This window comes from Phascolarctos cinereus, unplaced genomic scaffold, assembly GCF_003287225.1.
Source record: "Phascolarctos cinereus isolate Bilbo 61053 unplaced genomic scaffold, phaCin_HiC Scaffold_4;HRSCAF=312, whole genome shotgun sequence".
In the NCBI taxonomy this organism is placed as follows: Eukaryota; Metazoa; Chordata; class Mammalia; order Diprotodontia; family Phascolarctidae; genus Phascolarctos; species Phascolarctos cinereus.
Window position 1 is genome coordinate 83272182 of NW_027555847.1, and position 25676 is coordinate 83297857.

The 25676-nt window shown below is 45.6% G+C and overlaps 1 protein-coding gene across 1 annotated transcript in view; it reads right to left on the reverse strand.

The window, feature by feature from the left end:
* The window catches only part of DNAH1 (dynein axonemal heavy chain 1), a 160759-nt gene that overhangs the window by 127303 nt on the left and 7780 nt on the right, over positions 1 to 25676 (reverse strand). Inside the window, 6 exon segments of the mRNA XM_020971578.2 lie at positions 431 to 592; positions 7390 to 7522; positions 9255 to 9411; positions 10117 to 10291; positions 18948 to 19020; positions 22814 to 23004. Of these exon segments, the coding sequence (XP_020827237.1) occupies positions 431 to 592; positions 7390 to 7522; positions 9255 to 9411; positions 10117 to 10291; positions 18948 to 19020; positions 22814 to 22972 (859 nt within the window). The 5' untranslated portion in view covers positions 22973 to 23004.

Consider the following 25676-nt stretch of genomic DNA (forward strand, 5'->3'; position numbering starts at 1 on the left):
CTGTAACATAGGCATTGTTCCTGACTCCCTCACAGGGCTATTTTGAGAACCACAAGTTAAAGTATGTGAAAGTACTTAAAAACTGTTAAATCACATACAGGTGTGAGGGCTTATGAGTGATCAATGACAGACCTGAACTAGACTTGTCTGAGGGTAGGGATGCAAGGAAGAATCAAAGGAAGCCCATAAAGGTAGGGACTACCCAGGTCCTTCCTGTTTCCAAGGGCCACAAAACAACCTGTTGGAGGGTCAAGATTCAAATGCTGCCCTCCCCGTATGGCCATGGGCCTGGCACCCCAAGAATCCTTGGCCTAAAAGCTGGAGGAACACTAGGGAATTCTAAGGAAAAGCCATCTTCTTCCTGAGTCCAGGAAAAGAGGTAGAGCTACCTTGAAGAAGATCAGCCCTGTACAAAGCCACAAAACCGTACCTTCTGGAGTCACGCCTCCATTCAAGATGAGGTTCCCCAGGCCATCCCGAATCAGGCCCCTCTCATCTGTCTCATGCACCAAATACAACTTCTTCTTGCTGTCATAATCCAGAACCCCAACATGACTCCATGCGTAAGTCAGACTACGGCTCTTGGGATCCTCTAGAAAGAGAAAGACCCCTCCCAAGATTGAGCTCAGGGCAGAGAAATCTCTGCTCCTGGGTGGCATCCTCTCTGGGGGACAGCCTTGAGGATGGCTGGGGGATAAGGTGGAATGGGAGCCTTCTGTTCAAAGTCCTCAGGGAGGATGAAGGAGGAGAGGCATAGAAGGGAAATAGCACCCAGTTCTCCTTCTCTCGCCTTTCCCCACTAGGGGGACAGTTCTGGAAGCTGATAACAAGATACAGCATGCTCTTGCTTCCATTTTACTTTCTAGTATGTACTCTGAGAAGGGGAAGAAGACACATTGCACGTTAACTCATCTAGAGTAAAGTAAATGGGAACGGCCCCAGTTGGGCCATAGAGAACCCGCAACACAGAAATCCTATTTACTGAGGAACATATAACTCCTCTTCTATGGAGTCTGACAGCAATCTCTATAGGCTCTATAAACTCCCCCAGGAGAATGTACGCCTCTTGAGGGCAGGGACTATGTCATTTTTGTCTCTGTATCTCCAACCTCTAGTCGAGTGTTTCGTGCATAACAGGCACTTAAGAAATGGTTTTTTTAATCAATGAATGTTCAGGTAACGGACAAATCATCTAAAAGGGAAGAAAGCTATCTGCTCTCTTTGAGTATAAATACCTGAACTGGAGGCCGTTTCTAAGTCACGTTAAGCCTTACTCTCCTGGGTTGGTTGTCCTTGTCTACACTGTGTGGGGAACACATTTTCCTATTGGTCACTACAGGCCAAGCAGAGGCTGAGCAAAACTTCATAGACTGATCAAGAGACACAGAAATGAGGCCTGGATTTTCACTTAGCAGGTACGATAAGAAATAAGAAATTTAAAAATGTCGGTGTTCAGTTTTAAAGGCAGGTTTACCCCTGCCCCAGGTTTGATGGTCTCTTTTTCACAGAAAACAGTACGCACTGTCCTCTAGAGTTGTGAAGATGGCATCACACGAGGGATCATCTATGGAACAGTGAGATGAACCTTGCCACTCTCTGGCTTCCAACACGTGGCTGGCTCCCTGTTTCTCCCTCTCAGAAGGATGGAGATAGCTAGCTTCTGTCCGCAGATCACAAAAGCCGCACTTCTGTGCGCCCACCTGCTCATCTGCACTGTGCCTTGGGCCTCCTGGTCTAAAATCGGCTCCTAGACGTGCCCTTTGGCCAGAGTCAGCCTGTCTCCTTGGAATCAGCTTCCTGTTGTTCCCCTCAAGCTAGAGAGCACTCCCTCACTCTCCTCTTCCTAGAGGAGCTAATGTCCCAGCCACTGCCCTCTGCCTACCGCTGTCCCTGCAGTTCTGACACACACCAGCTGCGTGGGGCTCCTGGTCCCTGCCTGTCCTGCCACCAGCCCCAGCTGAAGCCCTAAGCCCGGCACATCAGACTCCAGACATGCAGAATCTTGTAACTCGTTGAGATAAGCCAGGTGAGGATTAGAGCCTGGGATGTCATGAAGAGAGAGAGAGACAGAGAAGATAAAGCGTAACAAAAAAGGCTCTGGGTTCAAGTCCTAGCTCGTCTGGTAGTTTACTGTCTGGACTTGGGTAAGTCTCTTTCCCTTTCTAGGTCAGTTTTCTCATTTGTAACTGAGGCAGCAGGATGCACAATCTCCCTCCCACCTGCCTCGAGGTTAGAATCACAAAGTAGCAGATCTCAACCGCCTCATTTTCTTTTCCAGGTTTCACTGGTGTCTTATCTTTGACACTGATCATTTACCAACATGCCCTCAAACACTGAACCCTCCATTATAATGAAGGAAAATTGTTAAGCAAAGCTGGCACACTAAAGGACCTTTACTGACAGCACACACAACAATCTATTTCCACAGTCTCTATCAAGAGAGAGAAGATGAGGGGCAGCTAGGTGGCACAGAGGATAGAGCTCTGGCCTTGGAGTCAGGAGGACCTGAGTTCAAATCCGGCCTCAGACACGCAACACTTACTAGCTGTGTGACCCTAGGCAAGTCACTTAACCCCAACTGCCTCACCAAAAAGCAAAATAAATAAACAAAATGAATCTTAATTTAAAAAAAAAAGAGGGAGAGAAGGTGAATGTGTTTTATCATCTGTTCTCTGGGACAGTGTAGCAGGACAAACAATAGGGTGAGCCCTGGAGAAAGAATATCAGAAAGAAAGGTCAGTCATTCCGCACAATTCTTTCCACACAGCCAACCTTTTCCTCGGCCATCTGGGTACCAGTCTGGCTGCTGGTGAGTCAAGGGCTTCTGGGAGAAAGGCTGCCTGTGGGGTTGCCATTCAGGGCTGCTGGTCTGTTGTTGCTTCTATAGCATCTAAGATGCTATTGGCTGGGACAGAGACCAGTCAGAGTGGAAGACGCCAGTGGAGATCCCAGTGGGTACAGATGCCTGCCAGCTATGACAGTGCAAGGAAGGGAGGTAAGCAGTGGGACAGGGGATCAGGCTTCTCTCCCAGAGGCCCTTTTGTCTTCTGGTTTGAACTCGGAGGTTCTAGTCACACAGTTCATTCCCCTAATCCTACTTCCCATACCACAGGATCAATAAGCATTGTCAGGAGGACACATGAGAGGCAAATGCTCAATTCAGAGCGACTGTTCCTCCCCAAAAAGAAAAGACCTACCACGCCTGAGCCACAGTATTTGTTAACAGCCTCACCTGGAGGCTGGTACTGAAAGGAGAAATGCCACCTGAGGACGTGGGTGAGGGCAGAAGGTGCAAGTGGGCAAATGTCTGCAAAGACACAAGGACTTGTCAGCCCCTTACCTGGGTATCATGGAAGCCAAAATGCAGCTAAGTTGTGAATAAAAGAACAGAAAACTCTGAGGACTGACTATGGTGCAGAGGGTCCACTCAGGACCATCCAATTTCCACTAACCCCAAAACCTCTTGAGAAGCAGAGGGAGGCACCAGCGCCGGCTGCACAGAGGCCGCCGTGGTTAACGCAGAAATGTGACCAGCAGAGGAAGCCAGAGCGTGCCAGCTTCTTCCAGGCGGTTCCCAAGCCTGAGGAGCTACCCTGTGTGCTCCACAGATCCAGAAAAGTAGAAGTTGATTTCTGATCAACCTCAGATCGCAAACCCCTTCTGAGAGCCCTACGGTCCTCAGAAGTTCACAGGGACTAGACTTCTCCTAGGAGGCAAGAAAGCTCGGTTTTTTGTTTCATTTCTTTTATCTATTTCTTGCTGTTGTTAGCTGTAATTTTTTCCTTTCCTAATTATTTTGAATCGGGATAGGCCCTTACAAGCACCCAGGCAAGGCCACCACCAGAAAGTGACCAGAGGAAAACAAACAGGTGGTGAAGAGCCTTGAGCCCATGTCTTCTGAGGGCAGGTGGAAAGAAATAGACACATTCAGCCTGGAGAAGGGGTGATTCAGAAGGAACAAGATAGTTGCCTTACAAGCGTCTGGCGGACTGTGATGTGAAGGAGCTCCTTGAGAAGGACAGTTTTCTCTTGCCTTTCTTTGTACCCCCAGGGCTTAGCACGTTGCCTGCCACATAGCAGGCATTTAACAAATACAGACTGACCAACTGACTGATGAGACCCTGGAGAGTGCAACAAGAGGCCACAGGTAGAAGTATCAGAGAGGCCGGTTTAGGGTGGACGTCAGGAAAAGCTTCCTAAGACACAGAGCCATCCAAAAATGATACAGGGGGCTCCTCCCCCCAACCCCAGCTTTGCCTGGCTTCCAACAAGAGGCTGGATGATGATTTGTCAGGTAGGTTACAGTGGGACTTCCTTTTGTGCATGGCTTGGAATAGATGGCCACTAAGGTCCCTTCCAACTTTCAGATTCTGTGATTCTGTAATTTTGCAAAGTGCCCTTTGTTCATTCCATTCCGTGATCATTTATTTGGGGGTGAATGTAATTTCTGGAGTCACTGGCTTTGGGAGTTCTGGACCCATATAAAGGACTGCTAATTTGGGGAGTGTCTAAAGCCAAAATGGACTTTACTGAGACCAGGGGAAATAATCAAGTAGAGGATGGTGCTTAAACTTCTCCAGGTCCCCTGAGAACTGTCCAGAAATGGAGATATGGACCAATGTGCCCCAAAGCACTCGAGTCTGATTTCCTGGGATAGCTAATACTTCACTAGGAGAAGGAACCAAGCTGATGAGTCTCCCAAGTTGATAAGATTCTAGAGCAGGGGTTCTTATCCTTTTTGGTATTACAATACAGTAGAGCATAGAGTATAACATAGATGGCCCTTTGGCCATCTGGTGAAGCCCCTTGGACCCTGCTAGAATAATGGTTTCTTAAAAATCATAATTGAAGGAAATGCTAAACTTCAGTTAGAAATTAGTGAAAACGAAGATGTAACTTTTTCCCATCTAAGTTCCAAGACCTCCTAAGATTTCCCCATGGATCCCTAAGGAGTCTGTGGACCCTGACTAAGAATTCTTGGTCTAGAGGCATCAGAAGGGCACCTCCAGTGGAAGCAGACATGCACACTGCTGCCTTGCTGAAAGGACACACAAAACCCCAGTGATCGGTTCCAGTGACTGAGGCTGCTTCCAAGAGAAACGAGAATTGTAAGAGATGAACTCTTGCTGAAAGCATCCCCATTGCCCTGTGGTCTATAAAAGCAATCTGCAAAAGAGTTCCACTCCCCTTGGCTAAAACATTTGCTTTCCAAGGCCTTTTCCCGAGTAGATGGTTCTGCCAGCTCAGCTGCTTGGAAGTGTGGGAATGGTGGGAATTGAGTGGACCACAGTGACTCCATCTTGTGACTCAATTCTGAATCTAGCTCGCTTCTCTTTCTATTCAATTACGGGTCTAATCTAATTTCTGTCTTGTGAAAAACTTTTATTCAGTTGTGGGAATTGTGAGAAAACTTTATTGCATTGTTTGAACCTAGTCCTGTGTAACTGAGAACCTGGGCCACCTCTTCCTGTTGTTTAGAGACCCTTAACTTTCTGCTGGTCTGAAACCCAGTCAGACCCAAAGCTTGATACAAGGAGTTTTCTCACAATTATACCTCTCAAACAACCCAGGTCTTATCTGACAACTGACCCCACACTGGTCAATCAGTTACTGTTTCAATCCTTTAGATTGAACACAGACACTTGGGGGGGGGGGCACACCTCTTTTTCTTATTTCAGGGAATTGCATCTGCTTGCACTTCTCTTCCTAACTGGAAAGTCCCTAATCTCTCCTCCAATTAGAAATTAGATTACCTAATCTTGTATCTTGGTTAACACCCTGTTAATTGCTTTCTTTTGATTCATAAAAATCTGTCTCTCTTTGTATTCGGGGTCCAGCGTCTAGTGGAGAGGGCCTACTCCTGATTTATTGTACAACTGCATATCTTGCCAATAAATTGTCATGCTCAGAAACTCGAACCTTTGTTTTCTCAGTCATTTCAATCCATCCACACATCTTAGAAGGACCCATTCCTGATGACCAAAGCTGGCTCAAAGTTACTCCAAATAACATTTGTGAGCCCCAGCTCTTTGAAAAGGGGCTGGTACACAAAGTATGTGTGCCTGAAGGTGGTTTCAGAACCACATCTTTCAGCTTTAACATCCAGGATCAGAGAACAGGGAACAATTCAGTTAAATCATTAGAGTAATTATTTTCAAGGTTTAAGATACACAATCTGGGGGGTCCACCTAGTTTCAACAACTTGATACTAGTATTAAATTTAAGAAGGAAACAGAATAAAATCTCAGCCAAAAAATGAAAATAAATAAATAAAAATAAAATGCACACCCTAACTAAACTGCCATGACCATCCCTTCACTATCCTACTAACGCACTTACTCCTTTGCCAGCAGATAAGGGGTATGACAGCCTTCCAGTTTGCTCATGTAGGAAGTGTTGAGTTGTACCCACATGTCCTATGGCCTATGCAAATGTTGCTTGTCTTGGACTAGAAGACCTTAAAGGGTCAGGATTGTTTTCCTTTCTTCCCTCCAGAGTCCATGGCCCTTCCTTTCACAGAATCCTAGACCTCAGACCCGAATGTGGGGCATCAAGACGAGGTCACCAAGCTCGGTCACTGTCCAGGACAGAAGCCTCAGCTTGAAGACCTCCAGCAAGCCTTGGGGTAGCCCACTGCACTGCTAGACAGCTCTGATAGGCCAAAATCTGCCTTTCTGAAAGCTCCACCCATTGTTCTTACTTCTGCTCTTTGAGAAGAAGAAGTCTGATTTCTCTCCTACACCTTCTCCTTCCCAGGTTAGATGTTTGCCATTTTTTTCCACGGCTTCTTGCATGGCAGTTTCATGATGGGCTTCACTGTGCTGCCAACCCTTAGGTGACATGTTCCAGCTTGTCACTTGTTCTATATAATAATCTTGTTCTAATCTGAACTGTAGTTACTTTATGTAGTTACTTGTCTTTTTTCCTTACTAGCTGCTAAGTTTCAGCAAGGCAGGGGTGGGGTCTTGTTGACCTCTTCATCTTCTTCAGAACAAGCACAATCTCCTGCACTGAGGCAGGACAGTTTGAGTGTTGGGAAGAACTCTCAAAGTGAGAAGATGGAGGGTCTAAGCCTCCCTCTGTAACCTTGAGCAAATCATATCCCCTCTCTTACCTCCATGTCCCTGTCTGTAAAATGAGAAGTTGGACTGTCTTTGTCTCTTAGATTCCTTAAAGTTCTAACAACCCAGGAGTTTATCATCCTACATACAACACCTAGTCCAGCCCAGAGCCCAGAGGTAATAATCACAGCTAACCTTAATAGTCCAACTTAAAATTGCAAAGTACTTTAGAGCCATTATCTTAGCTGAGCCTCCTAATAAGGCCATAAATAAGCACAAAGAGAACAGAAGGGCTGGTGAGGCAGCTGGTTTCATCATGATTGCTTACCATGACCCAGGAAATCATCTGTAGGTAAAAGGGCTTTTCCAGGAACTGGTTTTCTGTCTTCACATCCTGGCTCCAGACCCATTGCTATCCACTCCTCAGGGGTCCGGCAGTCAAACTCGTCATCATCAAACACCTAGTGGAAAAACCAAGACTTGGTGATAGGGGCAAGAAATCTCCCCTGCCTTCATAGCCTCGAAATGAGTGAGGACAGGGGAGGAAATGAACTGGAAACACAATCATGTGACCAGGCTTTCTAGACCACAAATAGCGTTTGACCAAAGAGAGAAATCTGAGGGACAGAAGTCAGACAACAGGCTACCCTATATGCCATGGACAGCTGGACTCAGACACTTCCTCTGCTGCCCTTCAGTGTGTACCTGACACAGGACAAATTCCTAGAGCTAGCAGAATCCTAGACCTGATAGGCAGGCTCAAAATCCACCCCAGGAAAAACTCAAGAACTACCAAGCTATTTCTAGGGGAAGAATTCTTAACTAAACAAAAGCTAGAGGTGATCAAAAAGATGAAATTGAAAAGCTTCTGCACAAGCAAAATCATTGCCGGGAGGATTAGGAGAGAAGCGGTTAAATGGGGAAATTTTTGCAACAAATCTCTCTTATAAAGAACTTACAACCAAGACATGTAAGCAATTGATACAGATATATAAGAACAAGAGAAGTGGTCAAAGGCTATTAGCAACTAGCCTTTGAAAGAAGAAATGAAGCTATCAATAACTATATGAAAAAAAATCTCTAAATTACTACTAATAAGAGAAATACAAATTAAAACAATTCTGAGGTTTCACCTCACACACACCGGATTGGCAAAAATGACAAAATATAAAAACAGTAAATGCTGGGAGGGCTGGTCGTGTGGGAGGATAGTTAGTAGGAAGTAATAGGGCTTTTCAAAAGAGAAAAAAGATCATTACTAAAACATTAAAAATAGACAGAAGAAAACAAAAATAAGTTCAGAAGAGGGCACAAAGAAGGCAATTTCAAGGCTGCCTTGTTGAATTTAATGCATAATTTTAAAAATCAAACAGTATAGCATGCATTTTACTAACGGCCATCAGACAAATCCACAGCAGCCACTATACTCTGTCAGCTCTCTTCATCTCTAGAGATTAACTTAAGAGTTGGCCATTACTTACATCATCCAAAGTGAGTTATGATCCACACAAAGTCCTGTACTATGCTTATCTGTGTCTGTGCTTTATTTCCCCTACCAGACTGAGTACCATTAAAATACGGACTTGATCTCCCTAGTGCCAAGCACAGATCACTGTACTTAGCAGGTGCTCAGTACTGTTTCTTGAATGAATGGGTGAATGAATGAATGAATGATCAAGAGGTGGCAAACAGTGTCAAAAGCAGAGGTGAAGATGGCAGTCCATTGGTGATGTAAGAACAGAGGGAGACTAGGGCTGGGTACATATAGTCATCTGCATAGATAAATTTGAATCCACGGGAGATAACAAGCTCACCAAGAATAGAGAAGAACTTGGGGTTTTGCATAACCTCTTAGAGTCCCAGTTTCCATGTTTTAGCTGGCCATATTCCTTTTTGAAAGGGACTAGCAGTCCTGGTTTCTAGCCATCCTGGGCCACTGCATTATCATCATCATCCCAGAGGAGTTTCCTAATCTTGGAGGCAGCTAGGTGGTGCAGTGGATAGAACAGCGGCCCTGGAGTCAGGAGGACCTGAGTTCAAATCCGGCCTCAGACCAAACACTTTGACACTTACTAGCTGTGTGACCCTGGGCAAGTCACTTAACACCAACTGCCTAAAAAAAGAGTTTCCTAATCTAGTAGCTAAATTCTTCTCAAGCCAACCCCTTCTCAGCCGTTAGTATTGCTTTCTCACCTGCAGTGGAAGATAGATAGGGAACAGAGGGTCATTCTTTTGCTCAATGGTCTGCATGTTCTTGGGATCTGGGTGTCTAGGCATTAGCAAATTTGAGTCTATACCTTCTGCAACTAAGAGCTGGTTTATGTCTAGCTTTAAATACTGCCGCCTCCTCCTAGAAGGGAGAGAATAAAAGAGATGTCACTGTTGAACACATAAGTTATTCGTGATTGCTGGTCATTGTTGCAACTGCCTTCCAAGGCATAAAAACGGACCAACTAGGGTTCTAGCTAACCCTGTCACATTTCCAAAGTCATACAGGCCTGTGGGAAGCAGAAGTGGCTAGGAACAGGCCAGCAAGCCCACGGGGCCCTGGAGTACAAGACTGAGGACTGGTGATCAGAACTTTAGATACTCACTCATCCTAGTCAGTCTCTTTTTATTTAAAATCAAGATATTTTTCCTAAAATAATGAAAGTAATTTGGCCATATCATGAAACCAAAGGACTGGCATATTTGATTTTTTTTTTTTAAACAAAAACCATTTGCATAAATTTGATGCTTGGCAGTCCATGCTGGTAAACTCAGGGAAGGCAACTTTGCTCAGCTGAAGCATCTCAGGAGTGTTCAGTACATGTGTTCTTTCCCAGGGATAATGTGGTTATATATGCCATAGAGCATAGAGAGGATTTTTTTCTTTAAGAAAATGGGTGCACATGGGATTCCCAACCCCTGTCCTTCAGATTAACTGAAAAACTGAAGGCAGAACAGATTTTGAAGTAATATTTGCAGGTCAAAAAAAGGTATTCTTCCATTGCCTGCACTCTCCCTCTTCCTCCCCAAGCCCTCACAGCCCTTTGTGCCTGGCCCCAGGAGTCACCTCTCTATCTCAGTCTTCCTCAGGCAATGGCCAGGAAGGGTGTGGAAGGGCACCTGAACTTTGGGCTCATAAGCCTTGAGAGGAAAATCTGACTTCACCAAGATTTCAGTGGTGGGCCCAATCCTTTCCTGGGTTAAGTGTTGTTCAAAATCTTCAGGAATCTGGAAGGTTGTAACTGGGGAAAACAAAAGCACGAGTTAAACATGAAGACTGTGGCTGGGAAATGGAGTGTCAATAAGCCCGATAGGGCAGGCCTTAGACTGGAGACCTCCACAGAGGAGGCCTGAGATTCCCAGGTCTTTCTTGGCTACTGAAAAATTTGTTTCTTACATCTGCTTAACAGATTCCTCAGAGGAGCTTTAACAACTTTAAAAAGCTTAGACTCCAGTTAAAATACAAAACTCCCTCTCCCACAAGTCATTAGTTTATAAAATCACAGCTTTAGAACTAAAAGGGACCTTAAAAGGTCATCTGTCTCAACCCCCCTCATTTTCTATATAAAGATCATGAGTGGTAGGAATAACCTCTGCTAAGGTCCCTGCCACACAGACTACGTTAGTTTTCCTCTTAAAGGCAATGAAACTTGCCTCAAGATTTAATTGATGCAATACCATTGGACATTGCTCATAACACTGACATAGCTTCCTCATGGCCTGAGTATCAAAGCCCAGAGATCCTCAGGTTTGATGCATACTCCTGGTTGGGCATGCCACCATAGCAAACACAGACAGGGGAGCCATGCACCCTCCCCCCCAAATCAATGCTGGGTCCTTACTGAATAGCCTTTCCATGCTATTGTAAAGTAAATCTCCTTTTGTTAAACATTAGATGGTCTACAAGTATTTCATTTTGTTCCACTCTCAAGCCTGAACCACTGGCCTGGACTGAGTAAAGATCTAAAAAGGGACACTTACTTTGCATGAGCACTAGGAGAGGGTCACTAGCAGGGGAGTGTGCCTAGCTACACCAGCCATTAGGTGGTGGTCCCGCTCCCTTCCACCAGGCACGTATAAGCAGCTCTGAGGTTCTAATCTTGAACAATCTGCTCAGTGCCAACTGAGCATGCTCAAACTATAGCCATCTTGGTTCATCAGTCCAAGTTTCTCTACAAGCTAAAGGTATGATTTAATCCCATCAAAATTCACTTGCCTCATCCCCATTCCATAGTATCTTAATATCTTTCCCAGCTTCATATCATCTGAAAGGATTCCTCATTCACACAAAGATTGGAGTACAAACACTGAATGAAATGAAAAATGAAAGGTACCGCATTAACAGCGGATAGAAGCTTGATTAGGCCACAATCACCCACTCCCTTCTGAATATCCCAACTTCCCCAGAGCTCTTCTCAAGCTCAACGTCTTCCTGCCATCACAGTGGCTCAAGGGCACCCAGAAGCCTGGAAATCAGAGCTTGGTCTCCAAGTCATAAGAGAGTGGCATGGGGAAAGGTTCTTGTTAGATCACTATCCCATTAGCCGTGTCTTACTAGGTGGTCGATGATTTATCATCCACTCTGACTTCTAAAGAGAGAGCATTTGCTTCCAGGCTTATCTATCACCAAGTAAAACCTGTGGTCCAGTGGTCCAGTGTTCAGCTGCCTGGTCACCAGAGGTACCAAGGTCAGACACCAGCCATCTCAGGATCTTCTCCCAGGGACCACCACCTGCTCGGTGCACAGCCATGTACCATCTCTGGTATTTTTATAAAACCTGGTAACTCACTTTTAAACATCTCCCTCACAATACAACATTAGAGCCAACTCAAGCATTTCATTCAAAGTCAGTCCCTGAGGCTACTTCGTCCTATGCTACCCATATCTTTAGAATTTTCGAAATAAAGACTAAGCCAGAGAAACATATACCCTCTGGACAATGGGAGAATATAACAGGAAATGTAATGTAGAGATGAGGAAACTGAGGCTCAGAGAGGTTAGAAAACTTCTGAATTCTTCCCTTTTCTCTCAGTGAACTCAGCTCCAATGAGTTGAGTGATTATTTCTACACAGAGAACACTCAAATCTATATATACAGCCTGCATCTCTCCTCTGAGCTCCCCTCCTGCATCAACCGTGGCTCACACTCAACATCTCAAAAACAAAACTCACATCTTTCCCAAAGAACCTACTCTCCTCCTCCAAACTGTCCTATTTCTATCAAGAACACCACTATATTTTTAGCCACACAGGTTTGCGACCTCAGCATCTTCCTCATTTCCACACGCAACCCACATATTTGAGTTAGCTGAAAGATCTTATTTCTCCATACTCACACAGCCCTCACTCTGGTACTCATTACCTCTCACCCAGACCACTGCACTAGCCTGCTATCTGGTCTCCTTGCCTCAAGCGTCCACCCTCTCCAACCCACCCTCTACGAAGCTGGCAAAGCGATTTTCCTAAAATGAGAATCTGCCTATGTCACTCCCACACTCAGTAAATCCCAAAGGCTCCCTGTTATCTCTAGGATCAAATATAGCCTCCTCTCTATGCTATGTACAGCTCTTCCAGCCTTACTATACATTACTCCCCTCCACACACCTTGCCCTGCCCTGCAGCCAGAAAGGTGCTCATCACACACATGACTATAGAGTCTCTATCTGTCCCAATGCCTGGAACGCCATACTTGTACCTCTTAGAATCCCTGTTTCCTTCAAAACCCAAACACCACCTTCTTCAAGAGGCTCCCCTGATCCTCCCACTCCCGGATAACTTTTCTACCTGAATCCTCAATTACCTATATTTGTTGTGCATGGTTTTTACACATTTTGTCTCCCCTTACAGAAAGCAAGCTTACCTTCCAACACATATAAAGCTCATAATAAATGCCTATTGAAGATACACATGCATGGCTGCAGAGTGAAGCAAGTAGAGCCAGAGAACACTTGGCACAGGTACAACCATGCCAATAAAAAGAACACAGAAGAAAGCAGACTAGTGGTCACTATCATGATCTTCTCAGCCCTGACGGTCCCGTGTCTGCTGCTTTGGCTCAAATGTCTTTAACAGCAATGGGAGGGGAGGAGGGGACAGAGGAGGGGAGAGAGGAGGGCATCCAGAAAAGACTGTCATATGAGAGAGAAGAGAAAGAGAAAAGAGTGAAGAAAGGATTTGTTCCTGAGCCCAAGAGACTCCTTTCTTAGGGGGTCTCCTGTCCCAGAGAGCTGTACAGGCCCATTAAGGTCTGTTAAAGTACTACCCTGGGTGGGAAATGGACTCCTTTGCAGAATTCTGGTTCATTCCAGCTCTTTGCCTCTCAGTCAGTCAGGCAAAAAGCATTTATTAAACCCTTACTGTGTGCAAGGCATCATACTGAGCACTGGGGATACAAAGAAAGGCAAAACCACTGCTACCACATTGGAAAAGGGCAAACCCCCAAATTTCACAAAGAAGAACGGGGTGTCTACAAACTCCAAGCTTATGAGTTTGACTTAGATTCTGGGCAAGATTCTAGAATGTACTGTTAACAGAATAGTGAGTCTTTAGGAAGGGCAGAGGAGTGATAATAACAATAACTCCCATTTGTACGGTTCTTCCAGGTTCACAAAGTGCTTTACAGACAATTGTCTTATTTGGCCTCACAACAAAACTGTGAGGGAGATGCTATTATCATCTCTATTTTCAGATGTAGAAACTGAGGCCCCCTTGCCCATGGCCCCAAAGCTACTGAGTAGCTGAGGCAGGATTTGAACCCAGATCTTCCAATGCCAAGACAGTGCTCTCTCCACTACATGATTCTGCCTCTCCATTCAGAACAGGCCATTCCAGAACCATTTTCTGATCAGACGCCACCACCAGCAAGCCTAGGTTCCAGCCAAGCATTTGACGGAGCCTCTCCTCTGCTCCTGGAGGGAGAGGTGAACACACAGCAGGGTGGATTTAGAACTTGTAGCATTACATCATTTAAGTAATCATTAATGAGTAGATGGAAGTCCCTGGTGACTATCCCAGGGATGTGTCCTTGGCCCTGCACTGTTGAACTTTTTTTAATCAATGACTTCAGGGAGGGCACAGGCCCTGTACTTATCAGATTTGCTTCAAACACAAAACTGGGTGAGACAGCTAACAAAAGTGCTGAAACTAGCACTTTCAGCCGCCAGGGAACCAGGAAGAGCTCCACCATCAGGGCGAGCCAGCAGCAGGAATTACACTGTCAAATCAACTTTACCTTGGAAATAACACAAGGAATTAGCATAAATCAAACAGAATTAGCTACATATAGTGGCTGAAGGGACTTGAGAAACGGAAGAGATCACAGATGTCATCTACCCCCATCCGAGGGATGTGGGGTCCTAAGCCTTTTCTTGTTCACCACTGAGGATCCTTACTACATTAGTGTGCAGGAGGGAAAGTAGCCCTGGGATCATTACTTGTCCCTCCTTACTAGAGCAGGAGCCAGATGGCTCTGGAGGCACAGAGGGGACCATGCCAACTTAATGGGGAGTTTGCCTTTCACCTAAGCCTGAGGATGTCAGAACCAAGAATCCTTTTTCCTTTGGGCCCAGCCAGGCCCCTGATCAAAGGTTCAGACCAGAGGGTCCCCAGCACCTGACTTAGCCTGCAAGGCAAGGCAGGGCAGGAAGGAGCATCCTTACTGGTGCTGATGGGCTCTGGAGCCATAAGCTCCCACTTCCTCCCACTTCCCAAGAGGTCTATACTTCCCCATACTGCATAGTCTTCCAGGTACCTGGGCTATATAAGTTAAATGAGGAGAAGATACATGGGCCACAATAGGCTTCGTGCTGTGACCTCTTCCCTATCCTCACAAAGGGAATGAAACCACTGGGCCACATACGTACGGAGCCTGCGTTGGGTTGGGGTAAGCCCCCCTTCTTACTTCCTTCTCATCCGGGTAGATGAGACTTTCGCCACCCCCTGCTTAGTGCTGGGCCCCACCATCAGAGAAGGAGGGAGAGCCAAGTGACCGGGGATGTCCTTGCACAAAGACCAGCACAGGGCAGAGGCGTATGAACAGAGACAAGTGATTAAGCGCCTCTCCTCCCCCACAGGCCATCCTGTACCAGCCAACATGGGCCAACTAGCCTCTACTCAGCAAGAATATTTAAAATAAGAAGCAATTTCCTTTCTCTCTCTCCCTATCATAGTCAGATTCCTAGAAAAAAAGCATCCACAATCTTTGCCTCCATTGCCTCTCCTCCCACGCATTGCTCAGCCCCTTGCAATTTGGCTGCAGACGTCACCTTGCAAATGAAACTCCTCTCTCCAAAGGTACTGACAAGTTCTTAATTGCTAAATAAAATAGCTTTCTCATTACTTGTCCTTGACCTCTCTCCAGGCTCTGACTGCGCTGACCTTCCCCTCCTCCAGGATGCTCTTCTTCCTCAGCCTTCATCACTCTGCTCTCCCTGCATCCCCTTCCTACCTATCTGATCAGTCTTTTCCAGGCATCTTTTCAAGATCACCAGCCACGGCTCACCCCTAACTGCAGACGTTCCCAGAGGCTCTGTCTTGGGGCCGATCTCTTTTCAGGACACTCCGTCCTGGCTGTTGATCTTAGTTTTTTCATCACTGTAGATTTGTATATACAGCCTTTATCTCTTCTGAGCTCCATTCTTACATCACCAACTGCCTATCTGGCATCTACACCTGGATATCCTATGGTCCTCCATGTGTCCAAAACTGAACTCTCACCCCCATGTTCCCCCCACACCAGTCCATACCTACCCCATTGCCAAATGTACCTGTTTTTGTCAGGAATAAGTGTCCAGTCACCCAGGTTCACACGCTTGACACCTTTTTCATTTCCTTCCTCTCCCTCTCATCCATCATATCTGGTCAATTGCCCAGCCTTACAGATTCTACCTCCCTGATATCTCTTGTACCCATCACCTTCTCTGCACTCACCAGGCCACTAAACTTGTTCAAGCCCCCACCATGTCCCACTGGGACCATTGTAATAGCCAATAACTGGACTCCTAGCTTCCAGGCTCTTGTTCTCCAAATGCCAAACTGGTCTGACCATGTCACTGCCCTGCTCAAGAGCCTTCAAAGACTCCCTATTGCCACCAAATACAAACACTCCACCTTGGTACTTAAAGCCCTTTACAAACCCGCCTCTGGATTACTTTTCCAAGCTCATTTCACATTATTCCCCTCCCACATTCCACATTCCAACTAAAGTGGCCTTCTGGTCATTACTCATAGGCAACATTCCATTTGCCACCACCTCTATGGCTTTGCCAAGCTGACTGCTGTGCCTGAAATGCATGTCCTCCTTGTCTCTCTCCCTTAGAGTCCTTAGCTTCTTTCAAAGCTCAGCTCCTATGCTACCTACCTTCTTCATCCCACTTTGCTGGCACTCTCTCTCCCTCCTCAGATTATCATATATCTACTTGCCTGTTCGCCTGTAGAAGCCCCCCACCTCAGTTCCCCAGGACATCTAACTCTACCCCATCCTCAACTCCGTCCTCTTGTCCTATTTACAAAATCTCCTGCTTATGGAGATTTTGGCCCCCATTAAGAAAGGCAGAGTGTGGGGCAGCTAGGTGGTGCAGTGGATAGAGCACTGGCCCTGGAGTCAGGAGGACCTGAGTTCAAATCTGGCCTCAGACACTTGACGCTTACTAGATGCGTGACCCTGGGCAAGTCACTTAACCCCACTGCTTGCCAAAAAAAAAAGAAAGGCAGAGTGTGTAGAGTAAGAGAACTCATATCCTTATTAGTTAGACTATGGAGCACTGGATTTCTTTCTGGGTATCACATCTTAGGAAGGCCAATGACACACTGGAGAATGTGCCAAGATTATAAGGGCACTAAGGACCAGGCACAAGAACTGGATGAAAGAATGAGGGCCCTGGAGTCAGGAGGACCTGAGTTCAAGTCCGGCCTCAGACACATAACACTCAGTAGCTGTGTGACTTTGGGCAAGTCACTTAACCCCATTGCCAACCAAAAAAAAAAAAAAAAGAAAAGAAAGAAAGAATGAGGGATATTTAGACCAGAGCAGAGGAAACTTAGGGGGATGTGAAGAATTGCCAGATGGAAAAAAGATCTGGACTGGTTCTACCTGACTCCAGAGGGGAGTACTGGGCAGAAACTGCACCGTCAGAGGTGTCCAAAAATGTAACAGGTCTCCTGATGCCTTCTATGCCTGAGTCTGGGAGTCACGTAGGACCTGTCAAAGAGGATTAAGATGAGGTATGCCCATGCTTTTGCCTCCCTGAGACCAGAGGCTCCACTGACAGCTTGAAAGGAGGCCCAGGCATTAACAAATGCCCAGAGTGAAGGACAGTGGAGGAAGCCAGGCCCTTTGTCCCTCATGAGGCAGACATTTCAGGAACTCCCAACTGACAACCAGAGCCTCCCAGAGACGTCTTCTTGTGTCGTTCCTTGTGGTAAGAAAAGAGCAAGGTGAAAACAAAGAAGCCCCTGGGGCCTGTTAAGAAGAGGTTTCAAACAGATGCTGGGTGTTAACACTTCTTTTTTCCCCAACAGAGACCAGTCTAAAACCGAATGTCTAATTCTTCCAGGTTTGGCCCCAGATGAGCCTGGACTCTATAAAGCAAAGATCTACTGTTCCCACTCACCTCCCTAACTTATTAATGCTTCAACAGCTGGCCATCACAGACCCCTGGTAACCTGGGAAGACCCTACTTTGGGGCTTTCAAGCTTCCATTTTATCAGTATCTTTCTGATATGGCATACCCCAAGACTGTCCCAGGGGAAGCTGCTAGGAGGAAGCAGAGGCCTGCTAGGTTCTGGTGCACTGGGCCTGCTTGATGGAGGGCACAGCCTGACGTGTCCTTGACTCTAGACGCCCTCCCATGGAGGGGCAGCATGGTCACTCCCAGTCTACCCTGATGGGCCATCTCCTCCTTAGAAGAGCAGCCCAGAGGGAGAGAAAGAAATGACTTGTAGTGCCAGCTGCATGTGTGACCTTGGGAAAGTCATTTCCCTTCTCTAAGATTCAGGTTCTCAGGTGAGGACTGGAAAAGGAGAAGAATGATGCCTCCCAGAATCTCAGAGTTGGAAGGAACCTCACAAGTTAGCCAGTCCAACCTGTGCCTGAAAAGGAACCCCCTATAATGACAAGTCATTCAGCCTCTCTTGAAAATGTACAGTGACGGGGATCTCACTACTCCCTGAGGATAGTTTTGAATGTTAAGAACTTTTTACTTATGGAGCTAAAATCTGCCTCTGCGCTCCCTCTCATCACAGCGCCATGATCTTGCTTCACCTATTTCCGATGAGTGTAATCAAAAACAAATGCACTAAGAATGCAGTCACAGGGAGCCCTAGGACCACGGGCCATCCCTGAACGTTCAATGGGCAGCCGTTTAAGGGGGAACAGCTCATTGTCCCCCTGCAGGCAGCAAGGATGGGCAAGCTCTGGGCTCCCTTTGCCCAAGACTCTTACTGCTGGGGAGAGCCAGGAAGCCTCAAGGACGCTAAGCTGCTAAGCAGACAAGGTGAATGAATCAGTGAATCCAGATGAATATGACAACCCCAGAATGCTTGATTAACACCCCCTGCCCTCTGCAGCTACCTCTTTATAAGGATGGTCACAAAAGCAGCTCCCACTAACACAGACCATACTGCATGGTACGCACAGCCCCTGCCTCACCATACCCTTGGCAAGATTCAGATACAGGGATCATTTCCTCCTTTCCAGAGGCCATACTCATCATTACATAAGGGTTCCTCAAAGTTAATCAGCACCAAGAGCTACCCTGGGGCACACAGGCACCAGCCACGTCAGTTCCAGCATGGCCACAGCCTTGAGGAAACCTTTCTGCTCAGGGAAACCTGGGTAAGAGGAACTACTCTGCTAATGCCCCAGCCCCACCCCAGCATGCCAGAGATGGGAAACTTACCATTTGGGGTGAATTCATCAAGGTCTGCCTGTCGGAGGAGGTCTTTGTGCACAATGGCACCGGTGCAAACATCCTGAAATCAAAGACATTGAGAATCATCTGGAGAATGGGGCGGGGGGCGGGGGGGGGGGGAGAGGAGAACACCCATGGAACCTCCCAAAGAGGACAGAGAGAAGATAAGTTACTGCTTTAATGAATGCCTGTTCCACCAAAGCCCCGGGCGTCCAATACCACAAACGGTTCTCCTTCAAGGATGACTACGCTTATGGTATCTATTACTTAATCATTATTTATTCATGAACAGGCAGTTCTCAAGGGAAGAAACTATCTAAAGCAACATGTGAATAGTAATATGAAGGGTATTTATACCCAATGGGAAAAAATGCTCCAAGTCACTAATAATTAGAGAAGTGCGAATTAAAGCAACTCTGAGGTTCTACCCCACACCCACAGATTGGCAAAGTTGACAAAAAGGGAACATGACAAATGTTGAAAGGGCTGTGGGAAAACAGGCACATTGGGGCACTGCTGGTAAAGCTGTGAATCAGTGCGGCCATTCTGGAAAGCAATTTGGAACTATCAAAGTTATTAAGCTGTGCATACCCTTTCACTCAGCAATTCTACCATGAGGACTATATCCCAGAGATTTTTTTTATTAATTGATTTATTTTTAGTTTTTAACATTCACTTCCATAAGATTTTGAGTTCTAAATTTTCTCCCTCTCCCTACCCTCCCCCCTCCCTAAGAAGGCATGCAATTTGATTTTTTTTTATTAATTTATTAATTTATTCCAGAGATTTCTTTAAAAGAAGAAATGGACCTATATGTACAAAAATATTTATAGCAGCCCTTTTTGTAGTAGCAAAGAAGTGGAAACTAAGGCCTATCTCCTGGGAAATAGATGAACAAAGTATGGCATAAGAATGTAATTGAAAACTGAAACCTGGAAGACTTATATGAATGATAACAGAGTGAAGAGAGTAAAACCAGAATAATTTATAGTACATCAGTATTGTAATAAATGAATAATTTTGAAAGGCTTAGGAGCTCTGAATGTCATAATGATCAACCATGATTCTAAAGAGCCAATGACGAAGAATGCTGCCCACCTCATGACAGAGAGGTGATGGACTGATATGTAGGATAGGACAAACATTTGTGAACATTGGCCAATGGTGGGATTTGTTTTGCCTGACTATACTTATTTGTCATGAAGGCTTTGTAATTTTTTTTCTGGGTGTAGGGGAAAGATGGGAGGGAAGAAAAAAAATGAATGGTAATTTAAAAAATAAAAATATAACTGCTTAAAAAATTGAAAAACAGTAAGAATGGGAGCTATGATCTTCGGACCACTCCCCCCCACCAAAAAAACCCCCAAAACCCACATCAGTTAGAAGCAAGCCTTACTGGCTGTTTTGATCTCAAAATGAAATGGATAGATACCTTATTATGCTACTTTCTCCTAGATCCGTCCCCTACTTCTCATTTCAGCTGAAGTGATCTCTCTCTCCTCACATTTTCTTAAAATAGCTTACTGAATCTCTCATGGCATCATAGCATTTAGATATGAAACAGACCATAGAGATATGGTTAGAAACCTTTTAAAGATGAGCTAACAGGGACTTACAAGGTTAAGGTGACTTGCCCAAGATCACACAATGAGCGAGTAGCAAATTGGACATTTGATGCCAAATCTTCTTTCAGGTGTACTAGGAGGGAGAAAGTAGGTGGAAGGAAAACCCTCCCTTTTCTCCTCCCTCCTGGGGTCCCATAAGGTTAAGTGATTGACCCAAGTTCATACAGGTCGGGTATGGCAGTGTGGCCCTCACAACTACCCAGTGAATTAGGTGGTACAAATCTGATTAATTCCACTTTACAGATGAGGATACTGAGGCTGACAGACTTTAACTGACTTGCCCAGAGTCACACAGCCAGTACATGTTACAGTTAGGTCTCAACCAAGGTCTTCCGGCTCTGAGACTCACTTGCCTTCTGAAACAACCCTGTCATGTAAGTGGAAGAACAGATCCAGGACTGGCCCCCTTTCCTCCTCTTCACTCACCTCCCTTTGCAGTTGTCTTGCTCTTCCCTCACTCCCAATTCTCCCTCAGAAAGGATCTTTCTCAATAAGGTGTCCAACATTATCCCAGGCTTTGCCAGTGTCTTGGCATTTAGCAGGGATCAGAGCCTTAAGTTGAAGATGACCCCTTGATGGTGGACTGATAATAATACCTCACAATTCTTTATCAGCTCTTTCTTCAGGACACCCATGCAAGAAGGGCAGTCTGAGTCCTACTATCCCCATTTTTATAGAAGAGGAAACTGAGGCCCAGAGAAGGTGGATATCTTAGGGCAGGTCACACCCAGAGAAAGCTATTCACTAGAGGGGCAGTCTAGAAGACCCTTCTATACTCAGGGCTTCAGGAAGGAGAGAGAAAACAGGAAGTCGGCAGGAAGGAAGGGAGGAAGAGCTCCCTGCTGTCTCACAGCGTGGTGGAACATGTAATTGGAGCTTAGGTTTCAGAGCAATACCTGGGTCTCTATGGGTGCCTGCAAGCCCATTTTTCTCCCAAGTCTATGTCTAGGCCCCAACAACTGGCAGATGTGTTATGTTTTACAGATGCTGGAAGGTAAGAAGTCATTAGAGGCAAACTTCCCAGATGACTGAATTTAGATGCAAGAGTCCCTCCAGTGTCAGCATAAGGGTGAAAGAATCAAATCAGGGGAATGGGCATTGTGGAATAGAAACAGAAAATGGCAGATTCTCATCATCTACCTCTAGCTCCCCCACTTCTAACCCCAAATCTCCCTATATAAGTCACCAGATTTGACTTCCTAAAATGCTACTCCCATACTCCCTGCTTAAAAAACCTCCAAAGATTCTTGTCTAGAGAAGCAAATCCGCGCATGGACTCTTCACCATCCCTCAAATACACTATGCATGTTCCTAGCTCTGCACCTTTATTCATACTTTCTCCTTGCCTAGAAAGCTGTCCTCCTTTCCCTCCTTCCTTCCAAACCCATCCTTCTAAGACCAGCTCAAGTCTGTGAAGCCTTCCCAGACACCAGCAAACAGTGGTCTCTCCCTCCTATCAATTCTTAGAACTGCTGTCTCCAGATCTCTACACACTCAGCACTCGGCCCCACCCTCATGCCTTTCGTATTTTCTTCTTTTATCTGACCTTGCACGTATTTCTCTTAAGTTCCCATTGACTCCTAGTTCCTAATGGGGCAGGAACTGTGTCATGCTTCTTTTATTTCCTTTAGTGGGCCTAGCACAGGAAAGAAAAGAAAACTACTGTTTTCCTCTCTCAGCTTTGTTATTTAAGCTTACCAAAAGACCTTCTGCTAGTCCTTCTTCCTGGTACCTCAGGGAATCCTCAAGAAACCATTTTCACATGGGGCTTTGGCACACTTGTAGTCAGGGGCCCAAGGTTCAAGCTCCAGGCCTACCACTTACAAGCTGGGCAACCTTAGGCAGGGATGGCAGACCCCTCTCTGGACACCCTCATCACTTGCATTGCTTCCTTCATAGGGCTAAGGGAAGGATTAAGAGAATGGAGACAAATGGTTTTTAAGTGCTCTAGAAATACGGGTTTCTAACAAACAGAAGACTAACTTTCATGACATTAGTTTATCAAAACTCAAGTGTGAGAAGCAGCTGAGCAGGCCCACTCTCCAAAGTCCCTTCTTTGCAAAGCTGTGGAGGTGATGTGGGTCTCACAGACTGAATGCAAAGCAGAGTGGGCAGTTACCAAACATGATTTAGAACTCCATTTGAAATTGATAGAGAGAAACTCATTGATGGGATTTTTAAAGGCCCACAATTCTTACAACAGCCAAGAAAAAGGCTGGTAATACTTACCCCTAAGATATCTAATGTCCCCGGAGTAAGAACATCGGAATAAAACCCACGGGTTTTAATCACTGGATACATCTTGGACTTGTCAAGTTGGGAATTAACATCATCATCAATATCTGGATTTCTGGCACACTTGGGATATTCCTTTTTGGCCTTCTCCATCTTGCCTTCTCATGTAAAGGAGGCCAAAGGTCCTGTAAGAAATCCACAAGGTGACTGATCTCCAGCCAAAGACCCCCAGTCATTCTTCTGCTCTTAGCATTGCTTAACTCCTCTGAGTGTTAGTTTCCTCTTTCATAAATTCAATCAATCAATCAATGTTTATTAAGCACCTACTATGTACCAGGCTGCTGCACTCCATCACCATGCCTTGTGGGAAGAGAGCGCTCTGTAAACCCTAAAGCACTTCAGCAAAGTGTGCCATTACTATTATCATTATGATGATGATGATGATGATGAGGTTAACTTCCATCCCAGGCTGCCTCAGTACCCCAATGCCTTCATATCCTGCCACAGTAGGAGTTAGGAAGACCTGAGCTCAAATCTGGTTTCAGAGACTTAGTAGCTGTGTGACCCTGATCGAGTCATTTAACCTCTGCCTCAGGTTCCTCAACTGTAAAATGGGGATAATAATAGCACCTACCTCACAGGGCTGTGAGGATCAAGCAAGATACTATTTAGAAAAGACAGCACAGTGCCTGACACACAGTTGGTGCTTAATAAATGCTAATTTCTCCTTCCCCTAAAGTACTAAATCAAGCTAAAATGTAGCAAATAGAAAGCTGTGCTTGAGCAAAAAGACCTGGGTTCAAGACCCCACCTCTGACTCATCTTGGCTGTGACCTTGGGCAAGTCACTTCATCACTCACTGCTCTAGGAAACTTTCTAAGACTCTAAGCTGCAGAGAAAATTGTGACACCTGCATTAGTGAGGGGAATTTTCCTTCCACCCATGAAATCACAGGTCCAGCCACTAGCAATAACTGTAAGAATTCAATAGATGTATTTTTCCTCTTCTATATTTTTTTTATATTATAGCCTTCCTAGACTGTAATCTGACAGGAAAAGGTTTTGCACTGAAAGAGACAAATTACTACATGTATGTTATACATACATTATAGCATGATGTGTCAAGTGTCATAGAAATTGTTCTATATTCTCTTTTTTTTGGAGGCAATCGGGGTTAAGTGACTTGTCTAGGGTTACACATGTAACCGTCTCAGGTTGTAACATGTAACATGTCTCATGCTGGATTTGAACTCAGGCCCTCCTGACTCTAGGGTCAGTGCTCTATCCACCATGCCTCCTAGCTGCTCCCCAATTATTGCATGTTCTTGAAGTATAATCATGAAACTATCCTTAGACATTAATAGTGTCCAATTATTCACCAGCAAAACTTTATGAATTGATACCCTCCCTTTTAAAAAAAATCATCGAGTTCCCTCTACATGCTTTTTCATAAAACAATATCCACAAACAATTTTCTCGGGTCAAATGGAAAATCCAAAGGTGGTAAGACCACTCCCTCCCACCCTTATCTTTACATTTCCACAATAGGACGTGACAAAAAGGGCTATCCAATCAGCATCGGGATGTGCCATCTCCATAAATGCCCACTCTCTCCCTCCAGAAGAAGGTCCCAGACTTTTCCACCTAAGGCTATGGCCTCCACTGCAAAAGGATCACTCACTAAGCCTCCAGAGGCTCTCCAGAGGAAAAGCTGGACAACACATCGCCCCTCCCCTGGCCCCAGGTCTGCCATTCACAGTCTGGTGACTGCAATGCCTTTCTGCCACCCCCTCCCCACAAGCGGGATAAAATTTGCTATTAGTATTGCTTTTGCTGACTTTGATTCTGATTTTTGTTTTCATTGCATAAAGTGGAAGCATAATGAATACAGAGAAACAGGGAAGACACGAACCAAGGGAAAGTGAAGTAAGCAGAGGCAGGAAACCAATCTATGTAATGAGTACAAGAGAGTGCTACAGGGACTAGTATGCGTGCGTGCAGAGATACGTGCAAGACATAGGGAGCCTGCTTCAGAGAGTTCTGACTGCATGTCCCGGACGTGCCTTGGAGCCCGTACAGACCTGCCAAGCACAGGGGGGACAGTAGCCTCTTTGATGGGCCTCCGTCTCTGGCTAAGGTCCTCTACTCTTGGTATTGACTACTTCACAGATGGCCTCAGTGAGACACAATTCAAGAGGCCTTGAGCCTCTCCCCTCTGAAGATGATGGGGCCTTGATAAGACACGCCTCGGTCCTCTGCCTTGATGTTTGTTCTTTCATTTTAGGTGGAGATTAATCTGGAGACTCCAATCTTTGAGTTTCAAAAGATCAGGAGAGCCAACCTCCAGGCTCTGGGGAGCACAGGAGTTGGAGTCCAAGCGGGGTTTTACAAGAAGTGACCTTGGGAACCCAGGCCCTCAGTAGCTGAGACAAGTCAGCAGTGCCACATATGGATGTGAATTCAGTGGAATCAGTGCAATGAGAGGTAGAAACTGAGCCTACCTTCCCAAAGACCAAGGAAATATGGAGAGAGTGTACCCTCAAGGTACTGGAGGAAACTGTCTATACTTTTGTTGCTGCTATATCTTCACATTACATATACTTTTGTAAAAGCTAATTGATGTTAAGTGGTTAAATGAAACTGGGGTGCTAACTACTTACTGGTGGCTAACAGTAGGGAGAAACACAACCAGTAGAGAGGGGCTCAAGCCTCTGGCATTAGAGACACACCAATCTTCAAAGCTAAGGCCTTTTGAAGGCACCTCCAGTTCCAAATCCACAACTGAAGCTAATCCAAGAGGCTGCTGCTATTCCCTACATGGTAGGGCTCGAAACCCAGACACCTGGACAATCCATGCC